This window comes from Lampris incognitus, chromosome 17 (assembly GCF_029633865.1).
Source record: "Lampris incognitus isolate fLamInc1 chromosome 17, fLamInc1.hap2, whole genome shotgun sequence".
NCBI classification, from domain to species: Eukaryota; Metazoa; Chordata; class Actinopteri; order Lampriformes; family Lampridae; genus Lampris; species Lampris incognitus.
This window is the reverse complement of record NC_079227.1, coordinates 43,177,957-43,192,643: the sequence shown is the minus strand read 5'-3', so window position 1 is coordinate 43,192,643 and position 14,687 is coordinate 43,177,957. Positions and strand designations below refer to the sequence as shown.

Genomic DNA, 14,687 nt, shown 5'->3' with positions numbered 1-14,687 from the left:
CCTCACCGCCGGTCTCCATCAGCGGGTTCTTAGGTTGCCACCTCGACAGGTACAGATGACCTTATGACCACAGCTCCTACCTGCCATATCTGCAATAGAAGCTTTGAATAGAAGCTTTGAACATGGCCCACTCAGACTCCATGTCCCCAGCCTCCCTTGGGATACATGAGAACTTCTTCCGGAGGTAGGAGTTGGAGACCTCACGGACAGGGGCCTCTGCCAAACATTCCCAGTTCACCCTCTCTACACGTTTGGGTTTGCCAGGTCTGTCCGGCAGCTTTCCGCACCATCTGAGCCAACTCACCACCAGGTGGTGATCAGTTTACAGCTCTGCTCCTCTCTTCACCCGAGTGTCCAAAACATGGCCACAGATCTGATGATATGACCACAAAGTCCATCATTTGTCTTCGGCCCAAGGTGTTTTGGTACCAAGTACACATATGGCCTGTCTTATGTTCAAAAATGGTGTTTGTTATGGCCAATCCATGACTCGCACAGAAGTCCAATAACAAGGCACAGCTCGGGTTCAGATCGGGAAGGCTGTTCCTCCCAATTACGCCCCCCAGGTTTCGCCATCATTGCACACATGAGTGTTGAAGTCTCCTAGCAGAACTATAGAGTGCCGAGGCTGAGCCCTATCCAGGGCACCACCCAGAGTCTCCAAGAAGGCTGGATACTCCAAACTGCTATTCCGTCCATAAGCACACACACAACCGTCAGAGCCTTCCCCCCAGTGACTCGCACTTGTATAGAGGCGACCCTCTCATTCCCCGGGGAGAACTCCAACACGGTGGCGACAACCGGTGACTTGTGAGTATCCCCACACCTGCCCGGCACCTGTCACCTTGGCCAACTCCGAAAAAGTAATGAGTCCAGCCCCTCTCCAGGAATTTGGTACCAGAGCCCATGCAATGTGTGGAGGTAAGCTCAACTATATCTAGTTGGTACCGCTCTATGTCCTGCACCAGCTCAGGCTCCTTTCCTGCCAGAGAGGTGACATTCCATGTACCGAGGACCAATCTGCAATGCTGGAAGTTGGCATGCCCTGGTCCCCTCTTTTGCTTGCTGCCCGGCCTGCATTGCACCCTACCCCACCCCAATGCTCATCCCCATGTGGTGGGTCCGTGGGGTTGTGGTTCCATGTTGCTTTTTCAGGCTGGCCTCGATCGGGCCCCATGGGCCAAGGCCCAGCCACCAGATGCTCGCTGGCGAGCTCCCTTCCCAGGTCTGGCTCCAGGAGGGGGCCCTGGTTTCCCTTTTCCAGGTGCGGTGCTGTAACTCTATGGTGTAATTTCACTGGGTTTCTTGTTAAAGTTTCATTTATCTCTAAACATTTCTCATTATATATTTTTTTTTCATTTTTCTTTCTATGACATCAAGTGGATATTTGGGTTGTATGTAGCATTGAGGTTTGTTTATTTTTGGTACATGGCATTAGGATGTAATTTTCTTTTTCTTTCTTTATCTCGTGTTTTAATGCGCGTTCTTTTTTCTCTTATTGTTCACAGTCAATGAGTTTGTATTGTGCAACACAACTTACATTGAATGTGAACTATACAGTACAGTGGGAATTGAGTTTGTAATGTACAGTAGCTGAATTAATTTAACAGCAGGTGAGAAGGGGTAGGAAAAAATACTTCCTCCTACTCCTTTTCCAACATGTAACAAATAATCTGATGCATACGGAGACTTGGTCATTGAGTTTGATGTGTGGATTTGTTGATCACTCCAGATTTTTGGTAATGGGTTATCTGTATGTTACAGCCTGCTTGTTTACATGTTGGAAATAAATCCTCATTCATTCACTGAAGTTCATAGGGATGAATACAATGGGAGGGATTACCTTTGTTTGAGTTTGGAGGTCTTTTCTTGGTTATAATCTTTGTGGTTGTTGAATTCCTCCTTGTCTGGCGCTTTGGAGCCCATGTGACTGTGAGCTGACCTCATCAGAACCTCAAAGTCTGGCACAGTTTCAAAGTCCTCCAGCTCCTGTAAAAATAATCAAATCAAAGACAGCTGTCCCACATCTTTCATGTGTTAAGTATACTGCTAATTATACTGCTGACTACAGAAGCAAGAAAAGAATATCCACTCCAAAAAAAACAAAAAAAAAAAACAAAAAAAAAATTGTAAGTAAGGTCCAAGCAGTAAAACAGCATAGACCATGTTGTAATTGTTCTGATAATTTTCCTATTTCTGTCTTAAGTGTCTGGATCTCAGAAACTGTAAGGCCTGCCCTGCAAAGATACAGAATGATGCTGCACGCTTGGTTTTCAACCTGCTTGGATGAGCACATTCAGAGTCAGACAACTTTATTTATCCCAGAAGGGCAATTCAGTTTTACAATCTACCTAGACCATACACAAAACTCACAAGACAAGCGGCAATCATCAGTGTGTCAGAGACAACAGACAGATCAGTACATGGGCAAGAGATGCACACTGGCGCCCTCGTGTGGCCATGCATCCCGACTCACGAGGATCAGGTGAAGGACAAAAATTCACATAAGCTAAAAGAGTAAATAAATAAATAAAGCATCCTAAGATGCATTGCACGCTACTTTCCTACACAACATTCAGTGGACATACAGGCCCACAAGCCATGTGAGAAACAGACAAAGATTTAAACCAACTATTGTGGTTTAACACAAAATAAAGCACCTATTTAAAATGACTACTCTCGGCATTTAACAGCCTGATAATAGAAGGAACGAAGGATTTAGAATAGTGATTTGCTTTCCTAGGGGGCGCTTTATAGCACCGGCCCGAGGGCATTACAGTGAATTCACTGGACAGGACGTGGTCAGATGGTAATAATTCCTTTTGCTTTCCCAGAGGGAGCACAAGTCTCTCCGCTGGACTCCCATTATCTTGGAGCAGACCTTAACCACACTGTTTAGGCTGTTCCTGTCCTTCACAGTAAACCCGTTAAACGAGAAATCAGAAATCAGAAACACTTCACTTGTCATTTCATTTCATGCACTTGCGCACATTAAACTAACAAATAAAAGTAAAAATTAAAAGACTTTCAATAAATGACTGGCAGAAAATACATGAGATGGTGTAATGTTGTGTTCACACCAAACGCGAAGCAATTTTTTTCGCGCGAGGAGATTACATATATAGTCAATGCAAAGACGCGAATGACGCCAATATCGAGTCAATCGCATATTCGCGCGATGTTTTTTTTTTTTTTTTTTTTGCGAGTTGAAAAATTTTTTTTTGTTCTTTTTCCCCCCCATTTTTTTCCACCCAATTGTATCCGGCCAATTACCCCACTCTTCTGAGCTGGCCCGGTCGCTGCTCCATCCCCTCTGCGGAGGGCTACAGACTACCACATGCTTCCTCAGATACACGTGGAGTCACCAGCCGCTTCTTTTCACCTGACAGTGAGGGGTTTCGTCAGGGGGACGTAGCACGTGGGAGGATCACGCTATTCCCCCAGTTCCCCCTCCCCCCCGAACAGGTGCCCCGACCGACCAGAGGAGGCGCTACTGCAGCGACCAGGACACACACCTACAGCCAGCCGGATGTAGGTGTGTGAGTTGAAAATATGTGAGTTGGAAATATTCAACTTGAGACAAAAATTTGCGTGACGCTGTGTCGCGAAAGCCTGTCAGCGTTGAGATTCTGCTGACGTCACTGACGTCCTGTTGAGTCAGAAAATGGAGGGCAAGCTGATCGTCGCGGGTTCGCGTACTCGATCCCGCGGCTAAACTCGCTCGAGTAACGCTAATAAAAACAAACGATCCCACGATCAAACTCGCGCACGTAAAGCGAGGCGAAAATTCGCTTCGCGTCTGGTGGGAACACAACACAACAGACATTGAAGGAGTTAAGTTTCCGTAGTAAGTTAATTCTTTGTTGTCCGCGCTTGACAATAAATCTGTGTTCACACCGAACTTGAGTTGGGAGTCGAACACGGTTCCCAAGTACTTATAAGTGTCAACAATTTGAACATTCTCGCCATTTATAGAGCTAGCTTTGTGTTTATCACCGTTTCTCCTGAAATCAATGACGAGTCCATGATCCGCTTCCGGTGTGGGAAGATGGCGGCACGAATTCACGTTTGCAGCTGCCTCACCCAGCACCGGTGTGAGAAGATGGTGGCGCAAGCTTGCGTTTGCGGCGGCCTCGCCCAGTGCCGGAGATGCGGTGTCTTTGTCCACGTCTAGGTTTGTTTTGTCTTCACTTGATGGCTGGGAGGGCTGACGCTGGATCGGCCCTGACTGGAGCTGCACCCGAGGAGGTAACACCAGGGGCGGTCTGACGGGACGCGGAAGTGGGGCAGGCTAAGCTAAGTGCTAGCCCATACCGACCAGCAACCGACACCAAGGGTGTCGAAGGTGTCTGGCAGGCAGAGCTGGCGTTGGATCGGCTGGGGGAGCCTGGTCTGCTGCGTCTGGTGGGCCTAGGAAGCTGCACCCGAGGAGGAAACGCCGAGGGTGGTCTGACAGCACGCGGAAGCGGGTTTCTGAAAATGTTCTAGTTTTTGCTATGACAAAAACTAGAACATTAATAGCCCAACTAATATTGCAGCATAACTAGCTTGAATGTTATTCTGTCCCCTTTTCTTCTTTTGGCTTGTTCCCTGTTTCTCAGGGGTCGCCACAGCGGATTTCTGCCCTCCATAGCTTTCTGTCTGATGCATCCCTCTCCCGCAGTCCAACCCTCCTCATGTCCTCCTCTATCTGGTCTCTCCATCTTTTCCTTGGTCTTCCTCTTTTTCTTTTGCCAGGTATTTCCAGGTCCAATGCCTTCTTTCCTATATAGTCTATGCCTCCTCTCTGTACATGTCCAAAACATCTCAATCTTGTCTCTCTCAACTTCTCATCCATTCCTCTGATCTTGAACGTAGCTCTCACTTCTTCATTTCTCTTCCGGTCTTTTCTAGTCACTCCCAAGGACCAACGCAGCATGTTCATCTCTGCTACCTTTAATGTAGATTCTAACCTCTCTTTTGTTGTCACTGCTTCCATGCCATAGAGCATAGTAGGCCTATCCATTGATTTGTATCATTTGCCCTTTACCCTCAATGGTATTCTTTTGTCCCAAAGGACTCCAGCTACCTTTCTCCATGAAATCCACCCAGATTGTGTCCTTTTTTGACTTGCTTCTTACCACCACCTTCTGTTTGTATTGTCAATCCTAAATACTTGAATTCGTTAACTTCTGGGACATCTTGGCCTCCGAAGGTCAATCCCGGACTTTCTACTTGCTTATTTATACACAGGTACTCAGTCTTTGTTCTGCTGAACTTTAGTCCTCTAATCTCTAGCGCTTCTCTCCAATCTTGAAGATCTCTCTCCAACCTTTCCTTGTCATCGTTTGCTAGCACGATGACATCAGCAAACATAATGCTCAATGGTGGCTCTTTCTTAAGATGTTCTGTGAGGCTGTCCATCAGTATCACAAACAGGAAAGGGCTTAACGCCGATCCTTGATGCAGTCCTACCTTTACCTCAAACCCACTTATTGTTCCCACTGCACATTGATCTACAGTCTTACGGTCCCTGTACATGTCCTGAATTATGCTAATGTAATTTTCTACCACTCCTTTCGCTCTCAGGCAATATCACAACTCCTCTCTTAGTACTCTGTCATATGCCTTCTCCAAATCAATGAATATGCAGTGCAATTTTTTTATTTTTGTCCTTCAATTCATTTTTCAGCTAAGGTCTTGAGTACAAATATCACATACACGTATGTGGTACTCCTTCCAGGCATGAATCCAAATTGTTCTTTCCTTATAGTCACTTCCTTCCCAAGTCTCACTTCAATCACTCTCTCCCATAACTTCATTGTATGTCCCATTAATGTTATGCCTCTGTAGTTGTTGCAACTTTGAGCATAACATTTTTTCTTGTAAATTGGTGCCATTATGCTCTTTCTCCATTCATCTGGTATTTTCCCAGCTGTATGATATTGTTGAAGAGTCTAGTCAGGAGCTCTATGCCAGCATCGCCTAAGTATTTCCAGGCTTCTGCTGGTATATTGTCCGGTCCCACAGTATTTCCATTTTTCATTCATTGCAACGCTTTTTTCACCTCATCACTTGTAATCTCTCCCACGTCCTCTTCGTTCCTTGGTGGTTCATCTGTCCTTCTTTCTGTTATTTTCTTCATTCATTTGGTGACTGAAAAATCCCTCCATCTCTGTAAAATATCCTCATCTTTTGACAGTCCATCTGCATCCTTGATCCGTTTTACTTGTTCAACATCCTTGCCTGCTCTGTCTCTCTGTTTAGGTATTCTGTATATACCATTCTCTCCTTCCTCCGTATCTAGTCTTTTGTACAGGTCATTGTCTGCTTTTGTCCTTGCTATCACTACCGCTATCTTCGTTTCTTTCTTAGCTTTCTTGTATTCATTCTTGTTTTGCTCATTCTCATTTTTGTCCAGCTTAATTTTGGCCAACTTTTTCTTCCTTATGCAGTACTGCATTACTTCCTCCCACCACCAACTTTCCTGTCCCTTCTTTTTACCCCCTTGAGATTCTTCTAGCGTTCACCTGCTTGTTTCCCTTAGTCCTTCTGCTGTTCTATCCCAATCTAGTGGCAATCTATTGCCCAACAGCTCTCTTACCTTCATCCTAAAGCCTTTTCTACAAGGTTCTTCTTTCAGCTTCCACCATTTAATTTTCCATGCTGCTGGTCTGAGTTTGCTTCTTAAAAATGCAAAGACCAACAGCATGGTTTTGTCATTCACTGTCATCTCAGAATTTATTTTCCCTTGCAAGACTTATTTTCCTTCAGCAGGATTTTCCTCTGGGGCATAGCCTACCTTATTTTACCTTCAAATTGCAAATGACGGTGTGTCCTAACTAATTTTATCTTCAATATGCAAAATATGCATCGTCCCAGATTCTGATATCACCATGTTGGTGTTGTTACCATGACATCATAATTAATGTTGCCCCAGGACCATCATTGTAACGGATGAATCACGTTGTTGTGCTGCAGTGCCTTTGCGACTCGAGAAAAATACGGTTGTGGGACTAGGTTGTGGATTAGCATGGGTTAGCTATCGGTTAAATTGTGGGAATGCAGAAATGAGGAGACGGAGAGATCGAGTCGAGCCAGTTCCGTTTACTCACCACACAAAACAACACCGACACAGCAAAATCTCTCGTGGGAACAAGCTAACAGCTAGGTCGTCGAAAACATGGCTCCACCTCCTGGGAAGCTCTAAACAGTGCTACGTCAGAACCCAGGTCCAAATGGGCAGGCTTGAGACAGTCCACCGAGACCCGCTCCGGCTTGCCCCCCATGTCCAAAACAAAGTTCTTAGGCCCCGCTTCCAGGACGCGGGAAGGCCTGTCGTAGGGGGGCTGCAGGGGGGTACGGTGGCTGTCATGGCAGATGAAGATGTACCTGGCCGACAGCAGATTCTTGGGGATGTAGGACTGAGGGAGGCAGTGGTGAGATGTAGGGATTGGAGAAAAAACGTTGGCACCGTCCTGGGCCACAGCCCGATGAGAAGCTGCAGACCAGGGGGCCACGGCTTCCGGGAGAACTCCCCCAGGACATGCGGCGGCTGGCCATAAACCAGCTCGGCAGATGAGAACTGGAGGTCTTCCTTGGGGGCGGAGCAAAGGCCACGCATGACCCACGGCAGGCGGTCGACCCAGTTGCTGTCCGTGAGGCTGGCACGAAGAGCGGCCTTCATAGACCGATGAAACCGCTCACAAAGGCCATTGAGTGACAACAGGTGATCTGTCTTCTCCATCTCTGACAACTTGAAGAGCTGTAAAAGGAATGCTTTGAGTGCACCGTATTTTCCCATATCCAGGGGGGCTTCCAGTAGCCCCATAGCTCAGGCCATCGTCTGGGCATCTAACGCCACCAACACATGGAAATATCTCGTAATGTCCTGTGTTATTCCTCTCAGTTCGAACTGGGCTTCAATGGGCTGAAACCATAGCCGGGGACTGTGCTGCCAAAAGTCGGGCAACTTCACCATTGCTGCTGAGACGCTAGCGCTAACTTGAGCCATACCATTAGCATCACTCGGAGCTGGAGCGGTGTTGTCATTGTTTTGGGTCGACATGCTCGTTATCATGTCGGGGTCACCAATGTGGGAGTGCAGCAATGAGGTGACGGAGAGATCGAGTTGAGCCAATTCCGTTTACTCGCCACACAAAACAACACCGACACAGCACAATCTCTTATGGCAACAAGCTAACAGCTAGGCTGTCGAAAACATGGCTCCACCTCCTGGGAAACTCTAAACAGTGCCTACGTCAGAAATCTGAACGTCTTCGTTAAAGGACCAGCAGCCCCTGGTGAATCTATCCTCCATTGTGTATCACCAGAAAGTTAAGGTTAGCTACCGGTTAAGGTTAGAGTTAAGTGTTAGGTTAAGGTTACGGTTAGGTTGAGGTAATGTTACGTTAGCTTTGGTATTTTTCCGGTCTTTCCCCCCTGTCGCAAACGTATGATATAACAACAACATGATTGGTTCGTTGCATGATGATTCTGGATCAACATTGATTATGATATTGGGGGAAAAACACCAACACAGCGATGTCAGATTGTGCAATCCATGACAGTATCTGGTTCAACTGCTAATGCACAGTTACAATAGCACTTGAAAAAAACAAAACTTACCTCCACAATACTGTCCAGCTCATTTTTGTCCATGAATGCTATCGATCAAATCAGAGACCCTTGGAATAGTTGCCTAATGTAGCCTAGAATCTAGACTACATTAGCCATGCTAACATTAACTATGCAGCATTCAATCTGAATGCTTGATATATACTCTAGATCAAGCATTCAGACTGCATCTTTGCAAAAAAATGGACATGACCTGCTAATAATCATACTCCTAACTGGACATTAGCACTCGAACCAGATACTGTGCCATAGATTGTCGAGTCACAAATCTGGGACATAGTCATACATACAATTGCATTTGTTGCACCAGAAGTTAATACATTTGAGCAGTGCATACTAATCTGACATTGGAGAGCTAGATTGTTGTCTTGTATGAATGTGCTTTATGTGTATGGAAAGAGAATAAGAAGAATAACTTGAATATTGATTTTAACCTTTACCTTTTTTGGTGAGAAGAAACTGCTGTTTGCTGGTAGCGTGCCACCAATAGATTTGGAGAAAGATTCGGCACACTCTATGGGCATGCTCAGTCGATAGAAGGTAATGTCTGTGTTGTTGCTCTGTGAACCAAATGACTTCTTTGTGACCTTCAGGCATGGACATGACTCCACTGTTCCATCTATACGAGTTACCTGTAAAAGGGGAGGGGGGTGGCATTCATAAAACCATGTTCTGTTGTACAGTACTTTTGTTAATAAGGTTTAAAGTGCTTATTGGAGTTTGAGAGTCTTCCCATTTAATTAACAATTTCAAATTTTAGGTTTAAATATACAGATGGGTGACAAATTAAAGGAAAAACCAACATAGGGTGTCTTAGTAAGGTGCTGGGCCACCACGAGCCACCAGAAGAGCTTCAATGCACCTTGGCATGGAAGATTCTACAAGTTTCTGGACCTCTACTGGAGGGATGGAACACAATTCTTCCAAAAGATATTCCATAATTTGATGTTTTAATGATGGTGTCGGAGAGTGCTGGCTAACATGTCGATCCAAAATGTCATATTTTTTCAATTGGGTTGAGATCCGATGACACCTATGCCATAGTGTATGATTTACTTCATTTTCAAACTAATCAAGCCATTCAGTTGAGGAACCCCTCGTGCCCTGAAGATGGGGGCATTGTCATCCTGGAAGAGACCACTCCATTCAGGATAAAGATGTCTCATCGTAGGCAAAAGGTGATCACTCAAAATAACTTTGTATTAATTTGCAGTGCTCCTTGTAAGGGGACAAGTGGACCCAAACCATGCCAAGAATACACCCCCCACAGCATAACAGAGCCTCTGGACCACCTCACTGTAGGGGTCAATCATTCAGGTTTTTCCTTTAATTTGTCACTCATCTGTACCTGTCTACATAATGAAGCATAACATACAGTGCTATACTACACTTGTCCATCTACCCCTCTTTGCAATACATTTTAATCGGTAAATTTAGTCATAAATGGCCTCTTAGCATACTAATTCCCTGCACTGTCCAGCTTACTTGGAATCCCCCATTTCTCACGTCATTATTAGTGATCTACCTTCTGAAAAGTAGACTGATTGCACTTTTCACTACATGTTCTCTTGGCCATGATATGACTACCACCAAATGCTCTCAGACGTCTGTAGGTTTACATTCATATAGCTGGTTATTGCTAACTCTCCTGACTTGCTTTGGACATGAACGTCTGCTGAGAAAATGGATATGAAAATCTGTCCAATTCCATGCATGTTTTTAAACCCTCAACACTGACAAAATGCTGTAAATGTTTAAAGAAATCAAAAAATATATTATAAATAACAAGTTGGAACTGTATCATTATTATCATCAATATTATTCTTATTTTTCTTTGTTAGAGATTGCTCTGTTAATAACATTTTACTCAGAGCGACCGGGATTTCACTCCTACCTAACGACCATGGGTGGTCACAATGACCACCCACGGTTTTTAAACTCTATCTTCTGTTAAGATATATACCCAGTTGAGATATTAATGCATTGCATATGTTAGTATGTCTGTTATAAAACTAACTGACACCAAAATTAACATTTTAACAACCATAATACTATTTTTAAACAATATAAACTTCAGAGAGACATGGTCGAACTTGAATAGCAAAATTGAAAAAGTGAAAATATTACCTGAAAAACAAAACGTAAAACACATATTGCTGATCTAACAAACGTAACAAGGCCTATAAAACGTGAAATGTAAAAAAGAACTGAAAATAAATATTAAAACAGTCCTAAATAATGACCGGAACTTTAAAAACTACTAGAATGACCGTCGGCCATCATTTTGACTGCCATGGTTTTTAAACTCTGTATTCTTTCAAGATAAACCTTGGCCCCTGATGCCCGGAGTTATGCATCCTGACATTTGCATTCTTGACCTTGGCATTCTGTCAACCAACATCAGCGTGTTCGTCAACATATGTCATCTAGTTTTGCATTTTTTTGGCTTCACTTATTAGAAGCAGTTACCAAGATGCTAACTGTTTTTTGGTCATTAGGCAACTGTGCTGTTTATAAGGTTGAGTATATCTGCAGTCGGCTGACACTGTTGAAGTCGCTTAGAGGAGTGATGGAACGTTTCTCCCACTAAACGTTGTGTCCAGATGAATTGATTCAACTTTCTGGGATTTCCTTATCTGGATTATTGAGCATGCATCAAGACATTTTGACTCATTTCAGCGAGGATTGCCTTAAACTTGTACATGAGTACGAGCAAACGGGGTGCAAGATGGCAGACTAAAGGAACCACCTGAAATTAAGCTTCATGTGCAGACAGATCGGGATTACACCTTAGAGCCTGTAAAGGAAATCTTCTGTCACTGAGCTAGAAAGATCCCCTGGAAGGCACACAGCCAGCTGTTGAACAAACAGGTGAGGCAAGCTAATTTTACCATCAACCTTATGAAAGCCAAAGAGGAGCAGATATTACAGAGACTCACGTCGCATCTAGATGAGACCACTTTCCAATGTGTGATTGAGTTCATGGAGAAGGCTTGTCTAGTACAACATGGAAAGTCAAAAACCACACAGCAAAAGTTCGACCTACTTGCTGCATGCCAGAGACATCGGCAGACAATGGATGGTGCCCTCAACAACAGAAAAAGAGAAAGACTCCAAACACACACCGTCGATGTAGAAAAGTGGGTGAAGAATCTGTCCAACAGACAACTCACCCAGGCAGAAAATTACATTCTTGTTAAGGGGTTGAATTTTGCTGTCATGCTGAGGCAAGTCCCGCTAGTGGAACTGACCACAGCCATGGAATCAGCGATCCGTAAAATAACATCACAGGCCGGGAGGCGGAGTAACTGTGGATGAAAGTTTCAGCCTGCCTCAGCAATGCAAAGGCGCTGCCGTCCAACGTCAGCAGAGACAAGAAGAATGCACTCACAACTCTCAGTAAGGACAAAAACATCATCATCCTTCCAGTGTATAAAGGCAGATGCACTGTTTTATTAAACCAGACAGACTATCATGAGAAAGTTATGATGTTGTTCAGCGACATAGCTACTTATGAGCCCCTGAAATGAGATCCATGCAGTGGTTGCAAGAATAAGGCGATAGATGGTCTGAAGCCGTTAAAACAGGACAATGCTGTTGACAGAATGTTGTACCATAGATTATACCCAGGGGAAGCTACACCTAGTCTGCATAGTTTACCTAAGATATATAAAGAGGATGTACCATTACAGCCTGTTAGTATGATTAACTCAGTGACCTATAACATCTCTAAGTTCCTGGTATCTATCCTTAATCAGTTGGAAGGCAGTACTGAACATCACATTCAGAACATTATGGATTTTGTAGATAAAGTAAGCAACATCATTATGGAGGCGGATGAAACAATGGTCTCATGATGTTACATCTCTCTTCACGTGCATTCCTGTTGATGAAGCAGTGGAGGGAGTCCGTATGAAATTACAAAATGACCCCACCCTTAGCAGTAGGACCACCCTTAACACAGACTAAGTGTATCTGCTCCTGAAGCTCTGTCTTCAGTCCACATACTTCACATACAGGGGGCAGTACTATAGGCAAAAATATGGGTGTGCTATGGGTTCCCCAGTTTCACCTTTTGTTGCTAACCTGTATATGAAGGAAGTGGAAAAGAGGGCTCTGATGTCCTACGTCCAATGTGTTGTTGCCTCCCAACTCAAAGCTTACCTCATTTCCAACAACCTGTTCGAACCATTTCAATCTGGTTTCCACTCATAGCACAGCACAGAAACAGCCCTCCTCAAAGTCACCAATGACCTCCTCCTCTCCCCAGACTCTGACCATCACAGCATTCTCATCCTCCTCGACATCAATGCAGCTTTCGATATTATCAACCACGCAATTCTTCTCTCCTCCCTCAACATCACCAGTACTACCGTCTTCTGGCTAAAGACATATCTCACAGAGACAGTTCACCAGCATCAGCAACTGCACCTCCTTCACCACTCCTCTGTCCCAAGGCATCTCCCAGGGTTTGGTGCTTGGTCCTCTCCTGTTCATCCTTTACATGTCCCCTCTTGGTAACATCATACTCAGTCATGGTCTCCACTTTCACTGCAACACTGACGACATCCAACTCTATATATCCACAAAATCTGTCACCACTGCAACTCACTCCACTCTGACCAACTACCTCACTGAAAATAAATCATGGATAAAAGCCAACTATACCGAACTAAACTGTGATAAATCTGACGTGACCATCATCATTCATTCATTCCTCCTAGTTCATTCCCCCTCGACTTACCAAAACCACTCACAGCTTCTGTCTCACCACTGATAACTCCAATCTGTCTCCCTCCCAACTCATGCACAACCTTAGAATCACTTTTGACAGCAACCTCTGCTTTGAACACCACATCTGTCAAATCACCAGAACTGCATTTTTTCCACCCAAAAAAAAACATAACTCGTCTTTGCCCATCACTCTCCTTCTCTGCTGCCAAAACTGATCCACGTCTTCATAACACCCAGAATTGGTGCATTCTTTACAGCTCATCATTCAAAGTCCTAAACAAAATAGTATATCCAGAACTCTGCTGATCACCTGCTCACCCACTCTCACTCCCCAACTGTGATACCCGAACTTTGTTGCAGGTTTGACACTAGGGATTTAAGGCATCGCAGGCCACAGAAAATTAGAGCGCATGCTAGGCACAATTTTAGTTCGGGTGTGGAGTTTACTAAATCACTGTGTTGAGCTGTGTCAACCCTGATAGTGTAGGTCATCAGATTGATAGTGTAGTTTATTAGATTGAGACTGTCTCAATCCCCTGCCATGTCACTCAAGTTTTCTTGCACACCAAAAGTTAACCACAGCAATGGGATTCGGCTTCGTGAGATTGGTAACTGCTGTTTATTCTCCTACTCTCTCTTCTCCTCTATATTCTGCTCTAACCTCTTCATTTTTTTCCTACTAATTTCGTTATTTTCTGTGCTTAGTTCACTTAACAATAGATTGGCTAGTTTTCTTTCTCAAACGACTCTTGTGTTAGTGGCCAGCCTCTTGTTTCTAGTTTGTTACTAGCTTCGAGTTTAGCCTAGCTTAGCAGTTAGCTTTATTGCATTTGCAGTCAAAGCAACCTCATCAAAATGATGGTGTGTGGTGACTGTTCCACAGTTACGCGTAGGTTGTCTCTAGTAGAGAGACAGGTTCGTGAGTTAGAGCAGCTTCTTTTGGCTAGGATTACGTTAGATGTAATGGGCACTCCAGATAGTCCCAGGCCTGACAGTAGATCTGCTCGTGTTAGCACTAGCTCAGCTTCGTCAGCAGATGCGGCGACATTGGTCTCTTCACTGGCGTGGGAAGGATTGCAAGAGCAAGCCACCGGTCGTGTGGCCTGGTTTGCAGTCACCTGTATACCATGTGATGTATAACTGGCAGAATAGGTTATAATATGTCTTTCCCGTTACTGATCATCTCATGCAGCAAGCTGTTGATGCCCCTAACAGCTTTGTGGAACACATACAGGTGAGACAACAGGCCCCCATCACACTGTCATGACTGAAAGGTGATGTGAAGGTTGGTTTTCTGTTGCTAATGGGCAATGGCTGAATGTCTTAAAAATTGCTGC

General features: G+C 44.5%; 1 protein-coding gene across 1 annotated transcript in view; it reads right to left on the bottom strand.

The window, feature by feature from the left end:
- ryr2a (ryanodine receptor 2a (cardiac)) overlaps nt 1-14,687 on the bottom strand; it is a 1,161,183-nt gene that overhangs the window by 884,607 nt on the left and 261,889 nt on the right. Inside the window, 2 exon segments of the mRNA XM_056296806.1 lie at nt 1,844-1,989; nt 9,051-9,248. Coding sequence (XP_056152781.1) covers nt 1,844-1,989; nt 9,051-9,248 — 344 coding nt within the window.